Source organism: Colossoma macropomum, unplaced genomic scaffold (genome assembly GCF_904425465.1).
Source record: "Colossoma macropomum unplaced genomic scaffold, Colossoma_macropomum, whole genome shotgun sequence".
NCBI lineage: Eukaryota > Metazoa > Chordata > Actinopteri > Characiformes > Serrasalmidae > Colossoma > Colossoma macropomum.
Window position 1 is genome coordinate 23,663,567 of NW_023494804.1, and position 27,347 is coordinate 23,690,913.

The 27,347-nt window shown below is 38.7% G+C and overlaps 1 protein-coding gene across 1 annotated transcript; it reads right to left on the reverse strand.

Moving 5' to 3' along the window:
- Positions 1–746: 746 nt before the first annotated feature.
- lpar1 (lysophosphatidic acid receptor 1) lies at positions 747–24,601 on the reverse strand. Its single transcript, XM_036594991.1, has 3 exons — positions 24,342–24,601; positions 11,307–12,052; positions 747–3,835 (listed from the first exon to the last, which is right to left on the reverse strand). The coding sequence occupies exons 2-3, from the start codon at positions 12,040–12,042 to the stop codon at positions 3,534–3,536; spliced, it is 1,038 nt and encodes a 345-aa protein (XP_036450884.1). The 5' UTR covers positions 12,043–12,052; positions 24,342–24,601; the 3' UTR covers positions 747–3,533.
- Between the last annotated feature and the right edge of the window lie 2,746 nt (positions 24,602–27,347).

Sequence of the window (27,347 nt, forward strand, 5' to 3'; positions counted from 1 at the left end):
GCCACGTTTGTAAGCATCTATAAACACATTCATAACATGTTATAATGCATTCATATGGCATTATAAACATGATTATAAACATTTATAAAAATGAATTACACTTTATAGCCATGTTTATTATACATTATGAATTGTTAATATAATGCATTATAAGTAGTGTCGATAACATGTTATACTGTCAGTGCCAATGAAGTCAGTCCCAGCTTGTAGAGCGTAAAGACAAATACCAAGCTAACGGTGGTGTACACTGACTTTCCCATGTTGGGTAAAACACTGATGGCAGCTCTAGTGTAAAATCTGACATTTGAAGCTTGTAATGTGCTTTATTGTGTATGTTTTAGTGTTTCAGTAATTCCTTCAGTAAATACTTCAACTTGTAGTCTCACTCTTAACGCTGGAGGAGGCTTTAGTACAGTACGCTTCACTTTACTTAAAGCAGACAAATACGACTTATGAGCTATTATAATTTGTTATGATCAATACTTATAATGTATTATGTTAACAATTCATAATGCATAATAAGCATGGCTATAACATGTAATGCATTTTTATAAATGTTTATAGCCACGTTTATAATGCCTTATGAATGCATTATAACATGTTATGAATGTGTTTATAGATGCTTACGAAGGTGACATTCATAGAAAGTGTTACCAAAAAATCTTTCTTTATGGTTAAATTTCAGCAATGTGAAACGCTGATTAATAGTTAATGTATTTCCATAAGCATTTCATACAATAACAAAGTGAGTGTTTGATACCATACAAGTTTATTTTAAGAAGATTCGCTGATTGAATTATATTGTTAAATGAATGTTACCATACAGAATTTAATGGGCTTCAGCAAGGGAACAAAAACAAAATGAATGCTTTTTGAAGGAGATCAGAATTTCTTTTAAATAAACATTATGAACAATGTAGTCAAACTATAAATGTTGAAGGGAGTTAACTATGTGGTCCATGACAGTTCATACACAGCTGTGGTTCTAGATTGTCTCTTCCAAGGTCTTTCCATGCTTATAGGAGGCAATCTATTCAGCAGGGTAACAGTGGACCAATAAGTTATTAGAAAACTCAGTTTAGGTTATCTAGGCTGTTTTTCAGGCAAACAAGATAGCAACAGAATTGTGAGTATTATAGTGCTACATTCTCGAAAGGACAATGCAGTGTAATATTGCACTGAATCCAATGATAGTACACACTGTGTTTGAAACCATTCACAACACACCTCTGAAGTAGTATATCATTCTGTACTTGCCATCAAGACCATATTAAGAACTACAGATCTAAGCAGATTTTCTCTACAAGTAAAACTGCAAACCTGTTAACTACAAACACCAGCTACTCCAACTCTAGCCTTCTACAGTCAACACAACTTTACCACCATCTTTTTACAAAGCTGGCTGGTTTGTGTGAGGTATTTTTATGAGGTTGTGAGTAGAGGTCTGTGCGAGACCTCCCACCGCCACTCACACATTTCATCCCACTCATGCTGAAAATCTGCATCATTTGTCCCGCTCCCACCCGCAACCTAAGTGTTTTGTCCCACTCCCACCCGCAGATCCAAATAGCTGGTTTTCATATGCATTAGCCATGAATTAAAATGACTGCCAAATGTCAGACTTGTCTTTATCCAGCTTTCTTGTTGTGTATTTGTCTTTATTACAAGCACTTTTCACAGTTGTGGCTGTTTGACTGTCTAAAGGCTCCTCCATTTCTGTAGCCTATAAGAATACAACTTGTTTTTAGATATTATTTATATATAATGATTATTATTTTATTATTTATTATTCTCTAATTTGCCGGATTTCTTTACACATACATGTTGTCCCGCTCCCACCTGTACAGGACCAGTTAACTGCCCACTGAAAAAGCTTTGTTACATTTTTGCTTACCACAGGGTGTGACAGCAGCAATTTTCGGATTTAAAAAAAATCTTTTTTTTTGGCTTTCATTTTCTCATAGAGAAAACTAGCATGGAGTTCCTAATATGGGCATGATGCCGAACACAGAATGACAACACGACTTCAGAGGTTTATAAGGACATTCCCATCCAGCACAGAGCAGGGTTGTGTCTACAATTTTAGGTCAATCAAAAGGAAATAACATGTTTGGCCCTAAAGTTAAACACTTCAAATTAATTTAAGTAAAACTTTAAGCAAAATACAACTGAAAGAAAGAAAAATAAAAACGGTCCAATTTTTATCCTTAAAAATAAACATTCCCTTTTTAACTAACATTGAATATATACATATACTATATACATACATACATACATACATACACTTCCTACACTGATAATTTAATTTCTGTTGTCTAGTCATGAAAAGAATTCATTGTTTTTTCCAACATGATTACACTGCATGGTGCTTGTTGCCATGACTCGAGAAGAAAAAGCATTTTCGGTCGGCCCTGAATGCTAAACATACACAATAACCCACACGTGACCTACTCTGTAACCTCCTCTGTTTCAATCAACACTCCAAAACATTATTACAAGATTTTTGAGTATATATGTTCTGTGTTACGTCTGTTAGCAAAAGTGTCATTCATTCATCAATGAAACGTGGATGTTCCTCAAAAGAATCACACAAAATCCAAAATATTCAAAAAATATAATAAAGGTCTTCTACAGGGCACTTGTGGATTTCTAATGTGGTGAAAGTTCTTGGACTCCCTGAAAAAATGGCTCATATATGTAAGTGGTCCATGTCCATACAGGGACGACACTGTAAATACTGTCGAAAACCTATTTAGATATGAGGTGGAAGATGTCCCAACATGAAAAATGATCAGTTTGTTATTTTGAACACCATTATCAGGATCACAGCAGAGACTAAACGGTGACTTGTGGATTCTGTCGTGGTCTGTTTGGACGAAAGACCTAAGATCCATGAAGCCACTTAAGCTGTAAGTGATTCAAGTTATTGAGACAGGGACCTGCTGTAACTTTTCTTGGTCCCAATATCGAAATGTTTAATACACTGTTGGCTTTGTCCTAAATGTGCTTAGCGCTTATGCTTCGGCTCTGTGTGTAACAGCACAGGAAGAAACCGCAGTGCAAAGTAGAGGATGCCACAAATCCAATAAGATATACACCCATCTCCTTCGTAGAATATCTGGTGGCCATTCATCAGTGGTCCCAAGAGTGCACTGCTTATGTCTATAGTGCAAAAGCATAAGCAAAAAGGTAAATATAATTAATATTCTGACAGGTTTCTACGACTATATCTAAATTCATGACAAAAAAAAAGATCAGGTTTGTAAATACTCATTAGACCTTCTCTCCTGCTCCTGGCATTGTGAAAGGAATGAGGGAAATGTGTTCTATACTGGCTGGACCTTTGTAACATAGATTAGTCCTTAAATACTGTGTCAACAATGAACATGTACAAAAATAAAATGAACAAGCAAATCCCTCCATAACCCCCAACAATTAAGTCATTGCTGATGCAAATGCCTCCAGGAGCGAAGGGCTTCTTTCCAGTCCTGGGTTTGATCCTGATAGTTCCAGCTTTGCTCCTACATTCCGTTTCAGACCACTGAGTGGTCATTATTGTGGGGTGAGCTGAGGACCGTATGGTTAAAGGATGAAGCTGAGCGGTCAGAACCTTCTGCTGTACCGTTTACGTTCTCCTGCCGCTGGCAGCACAGGATCTGCTTGAACGTCACGCTCATCTCTTTGTCCCGGTACGAGTATATGATGGGGTTCATGGCTGAGTTAAACTCAGCTAGGAGGAGGAAGAACTTCTCGTACGCCAAAACGTTACATTCATTGCAGAAAACGTCCAGTAACAGGAGGACTAAACCAGGTGTCCAGCACACGATGAAAGCGCCTGTGGAATGACAGAAAATGGAGGCAAACATTTAGTGCAGGCTTTTAGCTTTTGGTGTTAAAATAATTAAACATGTGGGTTAGGCAACAAGATGATATGGTATATTTATTGTGATAAGTTATGTGACAAATGCACTTTTTCTGGATATATCATGGATATCGTAAATACTAGAATACTGAACAACTGGAGGTATCATAAAAAAAAAAAACAACAGTCAGTCCTTTATGGCATTATTTTAATAATGCATCTTCATAATGTTATTTTTTTAATCATTATACTCAGAGTTTTCTTTATTTTGTTTGTTTGTTTGTTTGTTTTTGTGGAACTACTGTTTTACTGGTGAATTTTGTCCATTCCAGCCTGGTCGTGATATTGTGATTTGTATTGTGCATCATGAAAATATCAGCATGCATCATGATGCCCACCTTTAATGACAATTTCTTGTGAAATCGCTAATTTCTATTTTTGGGGACAAAATTATACACACCTTATAATCAGTCCACTTTTATTTAAAATCAGGCATTTTTTCCATTCTTTTGTTTACTTTGAAACTTAATTAGACACTTACAAGCATTGTTCCTTTTAAGCATAAACCTTTACTAGAACCAACAGTAGGAATCTAAAAAAAACACACTGTACACACTGATATCTCTTTATATCGACCTCTACTTCAAGCTTCTATTATTAATTGGAGATGGACATCCACTACCATTCTTTCTGACACAGTAACATATTAAATAAGTCATATTCTTGGATTTTTGCATGGAGTATTTAGGACAACTTCCCTTTTAAACAACATGAGGCATCTGGGATTGTGTTATGTGGCCTTTTAATGAAAAACTGATGGGAATGCAGGTGTGTCAGTGAAGTTTCCCAAGGCCAATTATTCCAGGAAACATTTCAGCACATGCAGTACAGCCACTCACAGCATTCACCTCACATCTTTATCAATGTAACCTCAGAAAAAGCTTCTCAAACTAATGACACGTGCGTTTTTTTGACTGCCGTTTCTCAGTGTGTTAAAAAAAAAAAAGGACAAATATTTTGGCTACAAATGGTATTTTGCAAGAGAGAATGATACTTGCAAGGGCCTGCTTTTCTTTTAGGGAACACAGCTGGTCTTGCATGCTTTACATCACTTGAAAGTCATGTAGGGACTCTCAGGAGTTAGATAAACTCCAACGACCCGTTTCCAGCACGACTCGGCCACATGTTTTGCTCTTTTCCGAACAAGCTTAACAGGGAAGGGAGTTGTGTTCCGATCACTGGTACTTCTGGGTTCCATCAATTAACCATATTACATCACTATCATGGGCAAAAAACAGATATTGAATATGAACTAGAAACTTCTAAAAGACTACATTAGGGCTACATCAGATTAAATGCCAAAAATGTGTCCAAAAACAAGACAACTGTCCTATTATTAAAGAAAAAGAAACAGCATGGGCTTTCGTGAAGGAAATAATCATGAATAACCAATTGCTTTACTTCAAATCATCGCATACGTAGCAGTGTAAAAAGACAAGAAAAGCACATGTGAAAGGTTGAATATCAATCATCATTCACAGAATATAATTAGGAATCTTAATGTGCCCCATTAGCAGTTAATTAGGATGCACTGCTCATATGGTGAGTATCTATTAATATCTGACAGCATAGAGTTGATGTGTTTCAGCAGTAGGTTCCCCAAATCTGAGTGTGTATTTGCCAGCTTTCCACAAAAAAGCTAGCAGCGAAGCTGAGTGTGAACATTAAAATTAACTTGTGAACCACAAGCTAATTTTAATAAACATGCTTGGCCTCACTGCTAGCTTTTTGTAGCAATGATAGCCTTTAACTCTTAACATGAAACACTACTGACTGATGTAGTGATAAGTGCTTTTGAGTGAATGCTTGGATTTCTCGTTGTTTATTAAGCTGAACACTTTAAGAATGCAATTAAGATGCAGGTGGAGCTTGGTTAATATAGTATTGATTGTGCTTTAAAGTAAAAACGATGTAATTCTGAATTAAAACTACATACTATAAAACCTTTCCAGTCAACTGCATATGAATGTGTGCAACTGATTTCTGAAAATAACAAAGCTGTTAGACCAACATCTTAAAAAAACAAAAAGGCTGATCAGTGCTAATGACGTGATGTTGTAACGTGCAGGCTAACACACTGCTGAGAACTGAAAAAGGCTGTTTAGTTTCATTTAAGCACCCCTCCCCTTCCCAGATGGTCTCTTTTACTTTCAAGCTGAGAAAGTATTTCAAGTGGGCGGTTGCTCAAAGCTTTCCCTTACTCCAAGCAAGATTTCAATTTATTACTTCCGCTAAGGTATATTAGCACAATTTGGCACAGTGACTCGGCTGTTCACGCTAATACTGAAAAAGGCCACCAACTTCAAGGCGTGATATACTGCTGTGGTGTTGGTGAACGCTGGTTCTTTCATGGTTCAAGTAAAAATGTGCCATGTACCTTGACACCACCTTACTGACTTAACAAAGACTTAGTATGTTCTGGAATATAAAGTTTCCAGACTCTGAGATTTATAAACGTAAAACAGGAAGTAAAAGATGTTCAAGTTTTTCTGCAGACCCCTCACACATCTGATGGTGACACAGAATAACCTTTCACAGGAATCTATATGGCTTTTGCAAAATAGAACTGAGTGGAAAAGAGAACTAAGAGTTGAACTAAGAGCTGCACGTTACTGTAGTTCTTTCGACTGGACAGTGTTTTGTCATGAAGGACAAAATATTGTTAAATTTTGATAAGGCTTCTAGTGACACTCAATAGCCTTGTAAACCACTGACTTCCCACAAAGCACACATCACCAAAAACAATCTTGAGCAATCAATGTTAAAAAAAGCATTCAGCACATGACTCAAGCTAATCTAGCACTATCAAGACCCTTTTAATGTTGATTACGAACAGAATGGAAAAAAAATAGTATTTCATATGAGTCAGGTTTGTGATGCTCTAACAACAGACATGGCCAAACGTCTGTTGTCTCAGGAGTACGCAGACGCGGATTGGGGAGAGATGGATGGGTGGGGTGGGGGAGGTGTGCAGTGGAGCCTCACTGAGATGCCAATACCTGTGGAAGTGCTTAGCACATGCCTTGCGAGCTTTCACGCAGACTTGAGACTCAACTCTCTGGCAAATGGACAGTCGTTCTGGATTACCCATTCAGACACTGTTTCTCAAGCCGCCTTTCTCAGGATTTAGCTGCTACAGTCAAAGCAAGATTTCATTCACTCCGGATATCAACACATACAGGGTCAAGCTGTGAGATCATCGCAAATGACCTCTGCCTCTATTTTCCGCTCCATCGCCAAGCAGCCGTGGTGTGAAGACAATGGCGTGAGGCAATTGTTCACCAGTTCACCTTTTTTTCTCAAAATCCAAAGATTTTAGCATGGTGTCGTGTATTGAATATGGGACAGCTCTTCATTCACTAGCTAAATTTAAAGAGTGAGCAAGTATGCAAGAACAGAGACGGCATTATTACATTGTCAAGACACAGCTCCACTGGTTCATCATGAAAAGGATCTACGGTTGCCTGGTTAGAACTGAGTTAGCGCATACTCAGCATAATCCCAACTTTACCAAGAAAACATCACGTCTCTTAATCTAGAATAAACCCAATCAAACAGTGCGTCTATTAGAATTTCTTCCTATTCAACTGCATCAATAATCTAATATAAGTACACCACTGAATCAAACAGTAAATTAACACATCAAGACAATGGCAGTATTTGAGTCCGGAAACATGAGTGAAACCTACATAGAGTGAATCTGGTGTGGCACCTTCCGGACAACTAATATCTTCTTTAATAAGCTTTGTATCTCAACAGAGGGAGTTCTCTTAGATATATCAGCAAGATGATACATTTTGAGCAGACATTTTTGCAAAAATGACTTCTTTGAGAGCGCTGCCAAAAACATAAACACATCCACCAGTCCACCCAACAAGAACGCAGTAAGAATGGGACGATCACCTGCTTTAGGTATACACTGTGGTAGAAAAGCCAAATTGTAATAAAACCAATATCCGTGTGCGATTAATGGCTTTTTTAAAAAGTCACAGTGGATGTAAATTACTGCTCCTGGCTCCCTGCCATGCATGCCTCAAGACAACACACAGTAATAAACTGAACAGAACAGCCATGCTTATTAATTAATTTTTAGTGGTAATTTTTATTTACATTGTAGTTGATTTTTTGGTTATAAAGAAATATGAGAGGTCCCACAAAAAGTTTATCAGTATAATATTTGTGGTGGAACAATTTCAAACTGTTTTAAAGCTTTTCAAACATTTTCAGTATATATTATCAATATTGTGATAATACGAAAATCCATCCGCAGTTGCTCAAATTATCATATGAAATTTCCATACCACCTCATTCCTAGAATGCACTGATGTCTTCCAATGATTTATATTTGCCTATAAAAAGAAGAGTAATAGTTGTCCAATTTAGTTCTGTTAAACTGGACTGTTCTACATAATTTTTTTTTTTTACCTAAACCAAACTTGCAACCGCTGAATAGTCACTGGGCCCTAGTGACAGTTATACAGCCAAAGTTTTGCAGTGCAAAATCTTCAGAGTGGGAGTAAGTTATGACACTACACTAATCTGAAAACTCTAGACTGTAAACTGGTGCCCACACCCTGGGAATGTGCTATTTATGAATCTTGATGCAGACGGTCCAAGATCCATGTTATTTTCCATCTCTGATAGAGCTTCCCTGGAGAAATCAGGAACAACCGTGCTTTAGCCTCCCAAGAGTTGGGGACCTGCCTGCTCATCTGTGTAGCAGATGTGGGACTTGGAAAGACATCACCCTGAAATGATCAGTTTTGCTACAAAGCTGTGGAGTGCATCACTTCTAAGATGGCTTTAGCATGATACCATTTACCCTACCAAACTCTAAGATAGTATGTACACATCAGCAAAATGAACTAATCTAGAGACGCACGCTCAAAAGTATGAACTGAATATTAACTAATGAACATCACAGAGATTTTATTTACTTAAGCAAGCTTTAGTATTTATCATATGTTGATAAATAATAAGTACTCATAAGTACCTTTACAAAAAGAATACCCAGAGGACAAAAAGCCAAGGAACGCATTACTATATTGGAATCATATCAGTATTGGCAGAAATCTCAGCATCAGACAGATGTTTAAATTTGATGAATATTTCAAACCCATATTTGATGATGTATTGTTATCTGGAAGAGCAGATTGTTTAGGTTCCTGCAATCAAATAACTTTACTGAATTTGCAACAGAAATAAATGTTATATTCCTCTTTAGGCATAATACAGATCGATCTAATGCCAATATCTACATTGTTTACATGTTTCAGTATCTGGATCGACATCAGCAGATACATACATGAAAAATATCAGTTATGGAGGTGACCTAAAATGGACAAAAGTACATACAAAATTCAAGCTTCAAGATAGGTGCAACCAACTGTTTTTAGCTATGAAATATACTCTAGTCAATTTCACAGATAAGAACAGAGAAGCAGAAACCACAGATGCAAGTCTATTTAAGTGATGTGGTTTGAGGTAAGGGTGTGATGATGTAGGCATGAAATTTGAACGATGTCAACACGAGACTGCATGCTTCGGTTATAGGTACATTCACTGTAATATCCTCCTAGTTCCAGTGCAAAATTAAAGAAATGGAAGTAAACAGGCATTCGTGTCTTGGCCGACTAGATTTGGGGTAAGGGGAAAATTGTGCACATTTGCTCCTGAAATGTACTGATATCTGAGGAAACTGAATGAAGAATGTCTGATCAGCTCTGATGTGGACAACATGTTCTCACAGCCATGAGACAAACATGCTCTCACACAGCTGCACTATAATGGTGTTAAAGCTGTTTTATCTGCGGAGTGACAGCACTACCTAAGAACCGTGTGTGTTCCTCTCCTGCCCTGATCCACTGCTCTCCACTTTCCCCCGAGCCTCATGTTGAGCCCTACACAGCTCCGAAACAACAACAGCACTGTTTCCTCCTGGCTCTAGCGGCTCTGGGGTCCTTTCTCCATGACTGGGGTCCTTTCTCTGCGCCCGGCTTTCTCCGGGGAGCCGGTGGGGCGTGACGCTGACGCAGTGCAAGGCAAACACTGGAACTGGCGACAAGATCGCGACGACAGACCCTGAGCTGTAGAGCACTCAACAGCCGTATTGTTTGAACACTCCAGTTGGCACAACAGCGTAACAGGATAACATACTGTTTCATGGTGTGAGATATCAAGGTAGCTGCTTACATATGGATGAATGGCTCAGTGAAGTGAACAGAAATGGCATTAGGTGAGAACGTAATGTGAGGATACAGAGTTGGGAACTATCTACTGTAGACACAGCCAAGGCCAACGCACAACTCAGGAAGGGAATTCATGGAAATCTGAGCACAATGTACTGTGAGAACCACCATCAGAGATGATAAATAGACCCCAAGGACAAATCCCTATGACAATGTGACATCATTGCAATAAAGAGACTAAAAAAAACAATACTCTGTATTGATTCCATAAAGCTGACGTTATTGGCAGAATTATAAAAAGTGGTCTTTGTTGAAGGTGCCACACCAGAGGAAATAGTGTACATTTTTTGTGCCCCAGTGACCAGTGGGATCATATTTTTTAATCAAGAGTACTGAACTTTCTGAACATTCCCAGATATTTTTTGATTCATTGAAAACACATGCTAGCATGAAATTATTCCCATAAAAAATGTATCATAGCCACACTTTTATTTACAGGGCCATGGATCCATGCTTTCACCACTGTTTTCATTGAACGAAAAGGTGGATTTATAAATATGGTGAATGTGTATGTGTACCATGTATGTAAGTGGATCACTTTAACATGTTTTAGTGGATCACTTTAACAGAAAGCAAATGGTAACACTCCTGGAAAATGATTTCTAATCCCTAATTTCATACCCAGGGAAAGCCCAGTGAGTATTTCCAAAATTGGTCATATTGAAGAGATATTAGACATAAGATCAACAATTTTACGGACAAGTGCTGGACAAGAGTTTAACACTAATACAGTATCCCTGCATCTTGTAGTATTTGAAAATGAAAATAGCATTTCAAATTTGCAACAGAATCAAATGTTTGTTCCACATTTATCTAAAAACTGTAAAATAAACACATTCTCAGTATGATTTCAATTCATATAAACAAGTGAAAAATAAATGTAATTTCCAATTTAGCACTCAAAAAATGTTAAACCATCACTCAGTTGCTAAATGTTTAACAGTGCTAACTGGATTGCTGGATGTGATGCTAGTACTATTTTAGCTAGCAGGTTACCAGCTCCCCATACCACAGGACAGGTTCAATTTCACCCAAGTCTATCATGAACTCCATGTTAAATGTATTTTTGGCATAAGTGCATTAAAACTGTTCAACAGCAGATAAAAAACAGAATGAAAAAAAAAAACAATGCTCACCTAGCACAATCACCACAGTCTTCAGCAAGCTCATCATGGTGTCCCTGTTCCGCCGCTGGCCCGAGCTGTGCCGTGACATCCTCATGGTGCGCTGGCGGACGTACATGAATATGTGAGCATACAGGACCACCATAACCACAAAGGTCACCAGGTTGAAGATGGCCCAGAAGACGAGGTATGAGTTGCTGTAGAGTGGCGCCATGCTGGAGCAAGTTTCAATGGCACAAATGCAGTTCCAGCCCACGCTGGGGATTGCTCCCATGATGATAGACATGGTCCAGATGATCATGATGACCACTACAACACGCCGATTGCTCATGCGGGTGTGAAGCTGCATACGGAAGACTGTGATGTGCCGCTCAATGGCGATGGCTAGCAGATTAGCAACGGAGGCTGTTAGGCTAGTGTCAATGAGGCCCTGACGTAGCAACCACGTGCTGACAGTCAGTCGTCGTGTGTTGGGCCCCGTGTTAAACATCAAATAGAAGTAAGCCAGTCCAGCAAAAAAGTCCGCTGCTGCTAGGTTAGCCATTAGATAATAGATGGGGAAATGGAAACGGCGGTTGATGTAGATGGCCACCATCACTAGCAGGTTAGCTAGCATGATAAAGATACATACTGTAATTCCAAGTCCCATCACAAGTTTGCTGACTGTATTCCATTCAGTGGCCAGGTACTTCCCACTTTTATTGTAAAAGAAGGCAATGGTTTCATTGAAGTAGCACTGTTCTTCCATGTTGAAGGTTCTGAAAATAAGATGCAGAAGATATCAGAGAAATTCTGCACATTGGTTTTAACATTCAATGAGGAGTCAAGTGCAACCTTAAGACTTTTATTTTGCAATTATATTATGTAAATTGAGTTTTTTTTGGTTAAGGAGATCAGCTCATCCACTGTTTCTGAAGCTTGAACATTAAAAAATAGTTATGGATGTGTTGTCACATACACAGCACATGGGTGTTTGGCTGCATCTTACTGGTCTAACCCATCTCCAAGCAGTTCACAAGCTCCATGTCATTAAAAAATAAAGACAATGTTGTTTATAATATAGGACAAAATTAACATTACAGCCCTTCAAATTGTGATTTGGATGTAAAAACAATCCTTCAGCCTCTGTCACGCGCAGGATGATTTTAATTATGTGGCCACGTATTACTCCACAGGTAAGCCACTGGATTTTCCAGTTAACCCACTCTGACGTAAAACATATACAAAGCTAAAATCCTTAGAGAGGGACACAGCACTGCTGTTAGACACACCAACAAAGCTCACATTATTCAGCATTCCCTGCAACAACAAACAGCAGCGTTGAACCTTGAGGCTTGAAATTTACATGCACAAAACTTTGACATTTTTGTTTTATTAGTGGTCCCTCCCACAATGGTGAAAGCTAAAGCCATCCAGACCAGCAGCCCAGCTAGTGGCTAACAAAAACACACAAAAACCAACACACTGGTACTTTGTAAAGCAGCCTGCAGACTCTCTACGCCAGCTATTAGTCACATCAGTGCCAGGTCTCATTTGAATGGGCTGATTCTGTCCTCTGAAACACCCGGCACAGGAAATGGGCCTCTGGATCTTGCATGAGCTGAATGTGTTTCAGTAATTTAAACCTTATCATGCGCACAAAAAAGAGGGGACTTTACTACAGTTTACTTATTTTGCAAGAAGGACACACAGCATGAGAACATTTGTCCACAGTTTGTCTGAAATAGCAAAAATCCCCCTAGCATTTTTTAACCGTGGGTGGACAGGAATTGAATTCAGCCAGGTGGTTCCTTCAGCAACAATCTGTCAACAACATATAGGGATATCAGCTGTTGCCTTTGTGATTATCCATGAATTTCAAACATATCCTTTTATATCATACATATACTTAGTAATGGACATAGTAAATCAAGCATCAATAACCAAACATGTGAGTAACAGCCATGTTTGCAGCCATTATTTCCAACTTAGTAATATCAATTGTAGTAATTTTTACCACAGAATGCTCAGAATACTTTGTTGCTTGCACAAAATGCACACAGTTCACATTCTTCCGGTTGTCTCTTATCAGTTGTTTATAACTCAAACGTCAAAGCGAAAGTAAGTGACCTTTCTACGCCTTTTGTGCGAAGTCTCAAACCTATCGTCTGCAGTGGCAGTGAGACAGATCCTGGCATTGTAGGCATGTGTTTTATCATATAGCCTCAGGCCTCTGATCTCATTGGGCTGAAGGCACTGAACAAAAAGTGGTCTGTGCGCAAACGTCTGTGAACTTCCTTCTCTCATTGAAAAGTGTGCTAGGAGAAAGAGCATGTGTTTCCCCCCATCAATCTGACAAGACCACCCGGCAGACTTTTGCGCTCTGGAAAACCACAGCCTTAGCATTATCGCAGCGCCCATCCACAATGCATAAAGAGACGCTCAAGGAAATTCCAACTGAGCCTGCAGCGTCAGCTCGATAACACTGTAGCCTTGTGGTCTTATCGGAAGCACTGCAACTTCTGCTATGAAACATCCATGACCATAAATATAGGTTTGAGGTCTAAAAAGAGGGTTAAGGTTATCTGTGCTTTACAGGATGGTATATATACGCTAATTAAAACTTCATGAGCTGCTTCACAGCTGCCCGTTTTTGGCTTAGTACGCTTAGCAAAACAGTTCAGATCAACAGCGGGTCTCTGTAGCTACCATTCAGATTAAACACACTTGATAAGGCAGTGAGTAGATCTGGAGCTAAAATATCAAAACTGTGATTTCAATTCATTACTCAATGCGATTCAACTCAAGTACACTGCAGCACTGCCGCGGTAGCATGCTGAGTCCGCATCTGAGATCAGAAGAGATAACTATGACGTTTCAGCACTGCATCGCTGCTGCTTGTAAAGCACCCTGTGTTTTCAGTGTGGTCATAGAAAGGACATGTGTTCACCAAACTTAAAGCTTTAGGTCTTTTTGTTGTTTGCTGTGTGCTGGATGCCACTAGAAACATGTACAGAATACATCTAAGCCCTAGATACTGGATGGAACGGAGGGAATACTTCCATTTGTCACCCGTGTCTTGCTTGCTTCCTTTGAAAAGAAAAAATAAGCTTGACTAATTTGTGTTTGTGAGTTCAGACCATGCCTTTCAACTCAGTGGTACAGTAGTATGAGGGAGGACTGATTGAGGGAGGGTAGAACTCTGAGAACTTGGACTGGAGTTCTGGGCAGCTTCTGCCTGGAGCTTGAAGGCCAGATCCCCCCTCATAGCTGTAGTAGGACTGATGTAGAACTGAGGAAAAGGGCAGAGACGGGGTGGCGGGAGGGACTGCAAACCCTTCGTCACGGGAATGGAAGGTGAGGATGTGAATTTATGGGGCGTTAGATTGGAAGAAAGAGGGGTTTCAGGCATGTTCCTGCCCCCAAACTTTAGTTAAAACATAACTACATCTGTTGATGTGTTATGTTCATTGACACAGAGCATGGAGCGGACTAAATAAAGTTTAAATAAAGGGCTGGCGTGGCTGCAGGTTTTCATTTTAGTATTTGTATACAATTTATTTAGGCTACAAATTTGTAATATCTTTATGAATAGTTGCTTATATTAATCTCTGAGCTGTTACTGTACATGTTGCAAGTTTTTCTATATACGTATTTGGTAAATATACATACTGTGCCTTACAAAATTGGTATGTTAAAGAATTGTAGAGTTGTGAAAATCATGATCTCAATTCTATGTGATTCAAAACTCAAAATTCAAATTGATTCCAGCTCACATATTAAAGACAGGAGTCTCTGTCTACAAAAATAACATACAGGAACGTACAGGCAGGTGACAAATTAAAGGAAAACCCTGAAGTAATTAGTAGAGATACATAATAAGTGCAGATGCTTCTACGTGGGTGTAGTTCATCATACAGTTAAGCAATTAACATCTTACCATGCTAAGAAGCATGTATAAAAATGCTTGACAAGCACAGTTGACACTGATTTTGGATAAAGATGGCAAAAGACTGTCTTTAAAAGAGGGCTCATTATTAGGGCAAGGATGACAGAAGCACCAGTCACAAAAACTGCTAAACTGGCAGCTGTTTAAATAGAAGCAGAAACTAAAGAGTAAACTACTTATAACTATGAGAAGGACCTCTGCAAATAAAGTTGGAAATCATCTCAACCCAACTGAACACCAATGTGAGATTTTGGACTGATGCATTAGATGGTAATCTCCCACTACCATCATCCAAACTTCTTTTGGAAGAACAATGTTCCATCCCTTCAGCACAGTTCCAGAGACGTGTAGAATCTATTCCATATCAAGCTCTGTTTCTTATTGAAGGAGAGCCCAGCAGGCATATGTAAAATATCATCATACAAACTATTAACTAATTGCTGCATATTTGAAGAAGTACATTTTATTCTGGCAGCTCATAGTGGCTCAACACTTTACTTAGAACTTTGTGTTGTTTTTTCCTTTCTGTTCTTATGCTGTTCTATTAACAGTTAAAAAACATTTCAATTTTTCAAACATATTGCTAAAACTGTCTGGCTTAATCTTTTTAATCTAATGGACCATTTTGGGAAATATTTTTTTTTTGTATTTTCCAACTGAGACACAAGCTGAAAACCAACACGAATAAGAGGCCGTCTGAATCTACAGTCATATTTGCCAGGCAACATCAAACACGGGCATCTACTACAGCAGCACACTCTTTGTCAGGTTGCGAGTAAGCAAAAGGCAAAGCACCAGCCTAGATCCATTTCAGCACTGATCCCCTGCCTGTCTGAGGACACAATGAGGGCATTGTTCAGTACCCATCCAGTAAAAAAGTAACAGAACAAGACATTACAATGAATAAATTGTTCACATTTGTGTACAGTCCTGGTGAGGCAGTGCACGCTAGTGAGTTTCACATCAAATGTGCATCTAATTTATTACCTTAATTAAGTATGACATCTGAAAGCAGTTAGCAATCTACAGGGAATTCGGCATTTCAAAGAGTCCTGGAGAGCACTGACCAATGGACTGTGCGTTCAGAATCACTTGATTACAAGAGTTTTGTCAATAAATAGCAAGTATTTATAGTAATCGTGTAAGTTTACTAAAATAGCTCATGGAAAACTCTCGCCTTGTGTTGGATGTATGTACTTGCGTGTTTGGCTCCCCGAAAAAGGCGAGCCTCTCATTTTCCACAAACCATCTAAGCCACCAAAACGTAAAAACCAAACATAGACACCCAGTATCTGTATCAGGCCACTAGCAGAAAATGCTGGATTAGACACCAGAGGGAAAAAGAATGAATCTGATTTGACTCTATAAGAACTCTAGCCTGACACTGTCTTGTAGCCATGGGGGCAGACAGTGGTCTATTACCAGGCGCCCCTGGACACAACATTTCACATTTTGACCGCTAAAATAGGAGAGCCTGTGGTCTGAATGGCCATTTTACATAGTGATTCTTTGGGTCCTTTTTCCTTCTAACAAACCTGTTTGGTCGGACCCAAAACTAATCGGACAAATCAGATTTTGTTGCAATATGTTAACTGTAACCACTGCAATAGCCAATGTGGCAGTGTGGTAACCATTTCCCCCTCTGAGCTGGTTTGTCTGGAGACATAGATGCTGTTCCATAAGCTGGCATTACACTGGGAAGCTATCCCTTCAGTGACTAAAGAGTCTAATGAAATAACCTAGGTTGGATGACATTCTTACTAGTGTAGCGGTTTTATCAAATATTTCTTTTTTCAAAGCAACACCTGACTGTGTTTTGGTACTTTAGTGTTGGAACAAAACCTCATGTTTCCAAAATGGTAACTTTTTAGGAGAAGCAAAAGCGATCAAAACCACGTTTTATTGTACAACAGACATTTTTGTTACTGTTTACCTTAAAATGAATCATATTTAATGAATTAATAATGTTAGGGATGTTTCTGTACTACTGTACTGTAGGTGCGGGTCAGTCTGGAGTTCCTGTCAGAGCTCAGAGTGGCAGAGGACTGAACTTTCTTCATTTGTAAAGGCTGCAGCATCAATATGAGGACATGTGTGTCAGAGAGTCGACCAAATCACCAAAGCAAGTAACAAAATGTTCACTAATCCGAGCCACAGATTGCTTGTATCACAGTAACACCATTCGGTCTGAATTTAACACATAAACGAGTAAACAAAATGCCAAAAAGTGCTGATCACAGCAGCTACAAACCAATAACTCACAAAAACTGTGATTTAAACAGTCTTTGTTAAAGTAACACTAACTTGAGCGCAAAACTAACAAGCATCATAGTGGCCTTAACAGCAGTTAGTCGACGATACTTCATTCATGCACACAACAGTGCACCGTTGGAAGCCGTTTGTGTTGCCGTTTGTGTTGGTGGTACCTGTGCAATTGTGGGGCCAGCTGATTAAATGAAATTAAATGAAGAATAATGTCAGAATTTTCTGACATACTTTGGCTACTTTGTCATGATGACTCTGGGCTCTTTTTAAGCAGTGAGCAGCCAAATTACTAAAATAGCATCATCGGTTAGAAATGTCATTGAAATTCCATTAATTCACCAAGGCACACTTCCAGATTCTGAATCATGACCACAAAATGAGGCACCAAAAACTGACTCATAAAAAAATGTCACACTAAAATGAGACCTTTGTGAGTAGACAGGGAATTAGTGTGCAAAGTCCACTTTAGGAGAAAAAAAAACCACATAAAAGGCTTCTCACTTTCAGGGCATTTAAAGGGCCCACATCATGGAAACCTAATTATTCTCATTATGTGGGGGGGAAACAGCTTGATGTAGTACATTTTAAACTGTACTGTTCACCCTCCAGTCTATACAGTCCATATATTCATCAGTTAATCTGCAAAAAAGTTTTTAATTCAATGCTTTTGTGATGTTTTGAAAACTGACTCAATAACATGTATGAACCTATTGAGTGTACAGCAGTTTAGCTCTGCCCATTCCTGCTAAGGTTATAAGTGTTGTGCTCCAGACCGCATTATGAATGAGGAACAATACACGGCAATCAGAGGTCATTTAGTTTTATCAGTACATTATCAGGTACAGTGAACAGTAAACAGTTTCCAACCAAACTGTTTAATTCTAATCTAGGGATAAAGAGAGGTTGGAAAATGGTTGTGTAAAAATTAATGATGATTTTTTTTTGGTACATAAAGCCAGACAAATATCCTAAATGGACCACAGGGGAGAAGTAAAATAAAATAAAATAAAGATCCTCCTTCGATTATAAGCAAGAAATACAGACATAAGGACTCTGCCAGCAGAACATGAGTCTGTTTACATGAATCAGAGCCATTTCCGTGAGGTAAGCTTGACGAAATGACTTCCACGATCAGGGTTCCAATTTAGCAAATCAAGATAAACCTGTGATCATTTGGCTGGGAAGCATGGCTCCACAACTATCTAAGCTACACACCTCACTATCTACTTCAGAGAAATTCAGGTGAGATATTGCACATTTTTTGTTGCGTGTTTGCTCTTGTTTGAGCGACCTCATTGATAAACATCCTTTTTTTATCTGCCTGCCAGGCAAGTTCTGCAAAAGCGAGCTGCTGAAAGATGGAACAGGGAAAAAACAAAACAACTTGCTTTTCAGTTTGACAGAACCAGCAAAACACACTGAAAAATGGCAAAACATTCGTTTATCCCCAAGTACTGACATATTGAGGTACTAATGTATGTCCAAATGCTCATTTCAAAAGCTTGTTCCTTCCTTAAATCTGGTTTGCTAAGAGACTGTACGATGTAATGCTTGCTCAGTGAGTGTGTCAGCTTTCCATTGCCCTGTTATGACCCCTTACTCAGCAATATGACAGCGGAAAATATTTTATTTTAGTGCTCCACTGTTTCCAACCAGACAGTTTAACACTAAGTTGACAACAGGCCTGGCAGAATAGCATTGTTTCTTTTCCAGTCCTGATACTGATTTCATAAAGCTATTAACCTTTAAAATGAGCTATTTTTAATCGCAGCACTTCAAATAGAATGTGCTTCTATCATGTGAAGGCTATCACACTTATACGGATCTGATTCCATCTTTTTTCCCACCAATATCTGATCCAGCATTTTCTGTCATCATGACAAGACATTCTCATTTGATCGAAGATCGATCAGCTATGTATCCGTATCGGTGGATACATATGCATATACACGATTGGCTGCTGTTTCTCTAATCTAGCTGTTCAAACAAGAAGCGAAAAAGAAACTGACCTCAGCTTCATTGAGAGTTGAAAGGCATGAAAATGAGCAAGTTACTCTGTTTCTGCTTGACAGGTGGGTAACATTTACTTATTTTTGCTGTTTCACTGAACTAATAGGTCAGTACAGTTATGATATCCCAACTGGTTAGCTTCAGCTTAGAGATTGTAGCGACAATTTGCAAATCCACAACCTAGCCAGCGTTACATTACTTGCTGTGTCACTGTTCGCTCTAACTTATAGCTGCTTTGTAACAACACCTGTTGTAAAAAACACTATATAAATAAACTTTGACTTGACTTACTGTGCCATCAAAAATTTGGCATCCAGCCCCGCCCTCAATTAGTATCGGCTACTGGCCGATCATGTTGAAAGCTGAACAGTCCATCTCTAATTTTCATGATACACAATATGCATCACAATATTTAGTTGTTCTGAGGTCTGATAACTTGTAATGGAGATAAAAGAATTGTATTTTAAAATAATATCAAATTCAAAAGCTATGAGTATTAATTATTTTTAGCATTTTTATTCAATACTTTGCATACTTAATCAGGACTTTTTATACTCTCCTTGTAATGAAACATGGTTGGTCAGTGTTCTTTACAAACTAGCAAAAGCCACATTATGCTAACTTACCACAACAAACTTAAGTTCATATAGGTTATATATTCACATAGGAATATTTTGTTCTCGTCAGCAATAACTGCAACTTCCAATAGTGAAGTAAAGCACTACCAGACATTAAAAACATTATGATTTGAGACGATTTTTTGTTTAACAGATCACAGAACATAATGCTTGCGCTGTGTGACATTGTGTGATTATGACAGCTATCTTCGCAAAATCAACAAGTACCCAATACTGCATTTTGGACAAGTCAGGACAATTATGTATGTAATCTTTTATGATACAATCAGTATGTGTGTATGTATATATATATATATATATATAAAATATATTTATTTCAAAGCTGTCAGGGACCTTTGGTAGTCGAGGGTTATTACTTTCATTTTTTTATGTAAATAACAAAATAGTTGCAGCTTTAATGACATAATGAGTTATGTAAGAAACTACTTTTACATCCAATTTACATTTTGTATTGACAGGTTCAACTTTAATGAAGTCTAATAAGTTTAATAAAGACAGTCTTCTGTCTGTTTCAGTGTCAAGAAATGACAAAAACATAAAATTCATATAATCACAATTGAAAGAATTTTTTTTCTACTTATTTCAATGAAAAGTGAGAAATAATATGGAATATCAAATTACACTATGCTCTTATCACCAGCAATAACAGCAGGGTTAAGTGAAGTACTATTAGGAACGAAAGACAGCTTCCCCAAAAGATTTATCATATCAGCCTGTAGATGCCTCTCTAATTAGAAAAAACTGTCATCAGTTAACTAATGTGATTTACATGTGCCTGTGTCCTTTGATGTCGGCCTTTTGAATAGATAACCACCTACTGACAACTGCAAGTAAAGGGTCATCTGTGTGCAGCAGACGTGTTGGCAGAGGTGTGAGCAAAGCCACTCACTGAGCTTCACAGAATGTGGCTTTTCCTGCTGTCATGCAGTCTGTAAAGAGGAGTACATGTCTGCACTTAACTGCTGATTTAAATCTTACATATAGTAGGTATAAGAAAGCTGTTCTGAGCAGGAAAAACAGAGGCATGCTTCAAGGTTCCATACTCCATAAAGGTGAAGTAAAAAAAGGATAATAAATAAATTAAAAAAAAAATTCTATCTCTCTCTCTCTCTCTCTCTCTCTCTCTATATATATATATATATAGAGAGAGAGAGAGAGAGAGAGAGGGGTTAACATAGGCATTGTATCTAAAGGCATCATTACTTAGGCACACAGCTAAATATAAACTTGAGGATGTGGTTTTTTGTTCTTCCATATGTCTTACCCTAGCTGTACATGACAGGAAGTGCTATTTAGAGCCATTCACCTTAAGTATTACCATGACGAGTTACTGTGCTTGGAATGATCAACGTCAGATAGGAGTGTGTCCATATACAAATTAGAGGTCTGCACGGGTATGAAACTGAAGCCCGACCCGATCTGACCCGACCTGATTGGTATAACTAAATTTGATACCCGAACCTGGCCCAGCATGGACTAACAGAGAGGGATTATCACTGACATGGTTTTACCATGTTTTGCTTCGTTATTATGCACCTGAGTTGATCAACAGAAAATGTGATGCAGGGATAAAGTGGTATTTTACATCTGTAATACATACATTTTTACTATCAGTATATTTTTGTGGAACTGGCTGAGAACAGCATCGACCCTTCTGTGACCAACTATTAACGTAAGTACCACTGCACTGAGACTCCTCACTATGCTGATAGTCTCCTTGTTTAAGAAACACTTAACACTTGAGCCCGATGTTGTACATTAAAACATCGGCCCAAACCCGGCCCCAAACATGATCTTATGACAGCCCATTCAGACCCATCAGGATAGCAGACCTCTAAAACAAATTTCACGATAGGATATAGAGTGTGGTTTTTGATCCATGATACAAAACATTTCTAATAGAGAAGCAAAAAAAGAAGCGGTACCATTCATTATGCTGTTTTCTGGAGTAAAGCAAGGTCTGACTGATACATTGGTTGTCTGATATTAACAGAATAGAACAGTGGAAGCCATTCCAAATTTATGTCAGTGTGTCTAATGTCACAAATATTTAGCATGTAATTTAACTCTATTCAGTTTACAGCATGTATTGTCTCGTGACCACTGCACTGAGTTAATATGTGTATTGTAACACCCCAGCTTTTAGCAACTTCCCACATATTTCATAGCCAGTGCTGAAAAAAGAATCTCAAATCTAGCCATAAACATCACAATAGACTGGTTTATTTATATCCGGCTGGCATAGCCACCACACTGTGTTTGGGTGGGACGCAGTGATACCACACAATGGAACAAGTCATTTAACTGTGGCAGGTCGAGCCTGCGCGGCCAGGCCCATCGGGACACATTTTTAGAGAAAAGCACCACTCCTTTAATTGAAGGGCACTGAACACATTTCAAAGTTTGATGTTTTCATTCAGCAGCCATAACACAGAGCAGGAAGGGCAGGACCCATACCTGACCCGGGAGCTGACAAAGAAATATCGATGCATGTGTGCGTGTGTGCTTCTTTTCCTGCCTAGCAAGCAGCAGACCACCTACTGGCCGAGTTGAGCCCTGTCCACTCAATCCTAAATATGACACATGCCTTGTTATCTAAGCACAGTACCTCTAAAATGACGGGCCTTTGATTATTACAGTGTCTGTATAAGACACTGTGCCTGCAGCAATTATTGGGAGACAATTAAGTTGATGTAATAACTGTGAAAATACTTTCTTCTAAGAAGAGCAAAGTTTGTGGGAATCTACACGTAATTCTAGTGAACAGCAAACCCACGCACATTTGTCTGGTGCACGAAAGCAAAACTGAAATCACCATGTTACTGTAAAGATGCACTCATCAACTCCAATTATCTTAATTAAAACTCAGTGTTTCTCTCCTGCCCACACCCACTTGTTAAAGCAGAGCAAAAGAACAGGGTCTCTAATGAAGCAAGCTTTTTCCACTTTTTTAATTAGAAATCACGGTAAATGAAAACAGTTGGTTACAGTCTTTGCTAGAGATGCCTATCGGTATCATCTGGTATCAGTATTGGGCAGATATTAGCAGAAAATGCAGGCTACCAGGACTGGATTCATCTTTTTTCCCCCTCAGATATCCAGTCCTGGTAGCCTACATTCCTTTTAGATTCTCATCTTAAGTGAAGTGCTTCAAAACAACTCATAAAGCGTAGTATTTTTTACAGACAAAAAATACGGGACCGGCATTGGCTGATACTAAAGTACTGATATCAGTATTGGAAAAAAAAAACTGGTATCATACCATCTGTAAACTTTGCATGTGAATAGAAACACGTGTATAGAACTCCATATCAAAAGATGTTTGGTCATAGAGCAGGATGTGCTGCTTATACAACCTAGAGCTGTGGTACAGCCTGACCTTTCTGCAAGTTCCTATGACCAGTATGCGACCACATCACAAAATCATGATGCAGGAAAATGCGAGCAAGTAAACCATCCCACATTTTTTGCTACGTAGACTTGACTCTGCACAGGGACTAAAAATGTGGCACTACTGTACATGTCCTCAGCTGAAAGAGTGTCAAAATAAGCTGATATTTTGAAATTCAGCCCTCCGCCCAGGCCAGTGAGTGAGTAGAGTTCACTCTGCTGTGATACAGCTGAGGCGGGTACACTGTGCTGATGCCAAAAGCAGCACAAACACCAGCAAAGTAAGCGCAACAGACCAACGGAGAGCGATTTAAACTGCAGCAATACACATACGCAACGTTTTCTGGCCTCGAGGGGGATTTTAGTGGGAAATGACTGAGCTGAAGGTAAACAGGGTTTGTTTCACCTATACGCGGCAACAGGACATGTCTTCACACGTTTTCTCTGGAGTTATTGCGTTAGCTGTTTTATTAAGTATGTATTCAGCATATACATGGTCTTAAAGTGGGTAACCTACTGCTATTCAACAAGTTAAATACTTTTCTGGTGGATTTCTTTCGGCCACGCATTATTAGCCACTTCACTTCAGTGACTGCTCTGCCGTTGCTAGTCTGTGACTTCAGGTTAAACACGGTAGGTTAGCTAGCTTTAAAAATATGACAGACCAAAACGAACGTGTATGTCAGTAACATCTAAACCTGGCCACACAGCACACTTTTGTTTAAAAAAAAGAAAACAAAACTAACTGTAAAAGAGACTTTTTGTTCACTTCTCAAATCTAACAGGTTCCAAAAGCTAAAAGAGAGCGTTACTTACGTCGGGGGAGCTTCCACTAGACTTTCCCTTTGGCTAATAACTCCACAAGTTTTCCCCCCAAAACAGCGTTAAAACACAAAAACGAAGTCCAGATCTTTGAAGCAAAAAGGGTGAGAAAAAAGTGTCACGGATGGAAAGATAAACCTCGTTTTGTGATGTAAAGTCCAGAATTGTGTCGTATCTTCATCTTCCATCCATAGAGGTGAGAGCAGTAGATGCAGCTGGAGTCATTTTCCCGTTAGTCTCCTCAGAGAAAGTGAGCGAGAGAGAGTGGGAGAGCGGCAGCGACACAGAGCGAGAGAGAGAGAGAGGACCGCTGGATCTCGGCGTGACGTCACGCACACGCGGACTTTCTGCGTGGATAATTGAAAACACATTGTCAATTGTTTCTCAGTGCTGGAAAAAAGTAAATTAACAGTCTTTGTGTGCAGACAAAAGGCTGAAACTTACTGAAACAAGGTGTATATTTTCGACAAGATGACCCCAAAATAGTGCGGTATGCAATAATAGAACACTTATGTATTTATACCTAGGCTATATTTATACTCCAGTGAGCGTGGGCGCGCGCGCGTATGTAATTTAGGTCTTTCATATTTTGTGGTTGGATTGAAAATCAGGTTTTTTCACAAAAGCCTAAGCTTTAAAGGGCACATGTCCTGCACTGTATTCATTATTTTATATGCCTGAGATCCACTTATGACATCTGTGTGGAACATTTTCCCATCCTTACCACTTAGAATTAAACCAGCTTATTTTATTTTACTGTGCCTTTAAGTATGGAAATTGTCTATGTTCTAATTGGCTGCTCTGTCTTATGACTCATTCAAAAAGCAGGTCAAAACACTCAGAAGGTCGGTGTGAGTGGGCGGAGCTAAACTACTGTAGTTTGAAGGGATGGATGTATACACCAATGTAAAAGTGTTGGTTTTTGTGACATCACAAATATAGTGAACTTAAAATTGAATTGAATGTTTCCATGTTTGGATTGTATGGAAAACTGTGAAAGTATTTACATACTACAACGTTTATTTAAAAAACAAAGAAATCTGGATTTAAACCAAAGCGTTCCCATAAGTGTCCCATAAGACGAAAACCCCTCTTTCTTGTCACCCCTTCATAACATCCCAGAATTATTTACTAAACTGCTAAACTGACCCTCTTAAAAGTTAAACCTGCTTTTGGCCCATCTCTGGTTCGTTGCCTGAAACCATGATTTCATTAGAGTTCATCCTTTAGACTCTTAAAGGGCTCATATGCTACATTTTTCTTGCCTTAATCTTTTTCAGAGAAGTCCGCTTATGCGTGGGTTTATGTACCAGAATTAATTTCTACATGGCTATTTTCCAACATCTTTTTCTCCACTATAATTATATAGGCTGTTTTTCATTACTGTTCCTTTAGGAATAATATATGCAAATGACCTCTGTTCTGATTGGCTGCCCTATATTATGCTTCATTCAAAAGAAGCCCAGGTTGAAACACTCCTTATAACTTCAACTTGAATAGGCAGATATATGTAAATGCTTTGGTTGTGACATCACAGAAACAGTTGAGGGCCATTTTGCAGCTTAGTTTTCATATGTGGACTTTCCAATTCCAATATTCCAATATGAATGGGCAGAGCTAAACCGTGGTAGGCTGATCAGATGTATGTATGTAAATGAGTTGGTTCTGTTGATACAACAAGGAATTTAAAACAGGCTGTTTTTTGCAGCATAGCTTCCATAAATGGACTGTATGGACTGGGTAGAGAATGGTATGATTTCAACTTTACATTGAATCAAACCTCTGTATTTCAAAATGATTTTTTTCCCGTGATATGGACCCTTTAATATTATCAATACAGCATAAACACCTTTTCACTGAGGTGGTGGATGAGGAACCTCATGTGAATTATTGAGCAACAGGAGATATGAAAAGAATTCACATCAGTGGTCTCACCACATTTTAGTAAAGCAAACACCCAAATAGAGCCACAGTAAGGCGGTGGCTACCCGATAGGTGCTCTGCGTTTTTCAGAAACTACTGAAGGAGAACAGTGCACTGTTTATAATGAAAACTTCAAATAAATGAAAATCACAAGAGCAAATCTATACCTTCCAGCTGTGTTCTTAACCAGCTGTGAGTTTATAACTATGATTCTGTTTGAACTGTTATGTCTACACCCATTACTGACCCAGCTTTGGACAGGTCAGACTAAACTGAATATGCAGTCATGCATTAAAGTTACTTGATTCAAATGTCTACGTCATTTCCGTGTGAATGAATCAACATAATTTTGTCTTTCACTTGACTGACTTTTGGCAATAGTTGAGTTTATGTAATATATATTATGGGAAATGATGTCCAGATTCGCAGCAAATAAATTCAGTGTGTTACTTTCTCAGTGTTCCTGCAGAATCTCACGTTGCCCTCTGTACAACATGAGCCCAAACTAATGCTGAGGAAAATGCCTATAAGCAAGTTTAAACCCAGCTTAAAACCTTTAAAGCTCACCCTTGAATGAGTTCATTCAGCTAACAGCCATTTGTTTGAAGTGTTTTGAGAAATATTTCAAGGTTAATTCTCATGAGATTCTCGTCTAGCAGGATGTACAGTAAGCGGAGAACATTCTGGTTGCTGATACGTACAAAGCCAGTGATTTGCTGGCTGACTGTGAGAAAGACCCACCTGAGCGCAGACAGCAAAATGTTTCAGATCCACAGGCCTCTCTTGCTGGTTTTCAGCAGTATCAGGAGATTCATATGGGTGTGGAATCAGAGACAGGCAGAGCAGCATAAACTCATACTCAAGTGAAATTTTGGTAGCCTATCAAAACAACTGCGTGAGTAAAAAAGTCAGATCTGTGAACAAGAAGGGGGGAATGGAGTTGGTTAGTATATGGTCAGCCTGCCCTAGTTTAGGGCCATTTTTACAAAAGTATATTATTATATATTTCACAATGCACATATGATGAACAGTATATTAACCAATACAGTTTATATATAATTTATATTAAAATCTGTA

Excerpts from the sequence above, each read along its gene's own strand:
- lpar1 (XM_036594991.1), bottom strand. The coding sequence starts at position 12,042 with ATGGAAGAACAGTGCTACTTCAATGAAACCATTGCCTTCTTTTACAAT. Across the intron at positions 3,836-11,306 it reads GACTGTGGTGATTGTGCTAG|GCGCTTTCATCGTGTGCTGG; the intron begins GTGAGCATTGTT and ends GTCATTCCACAG.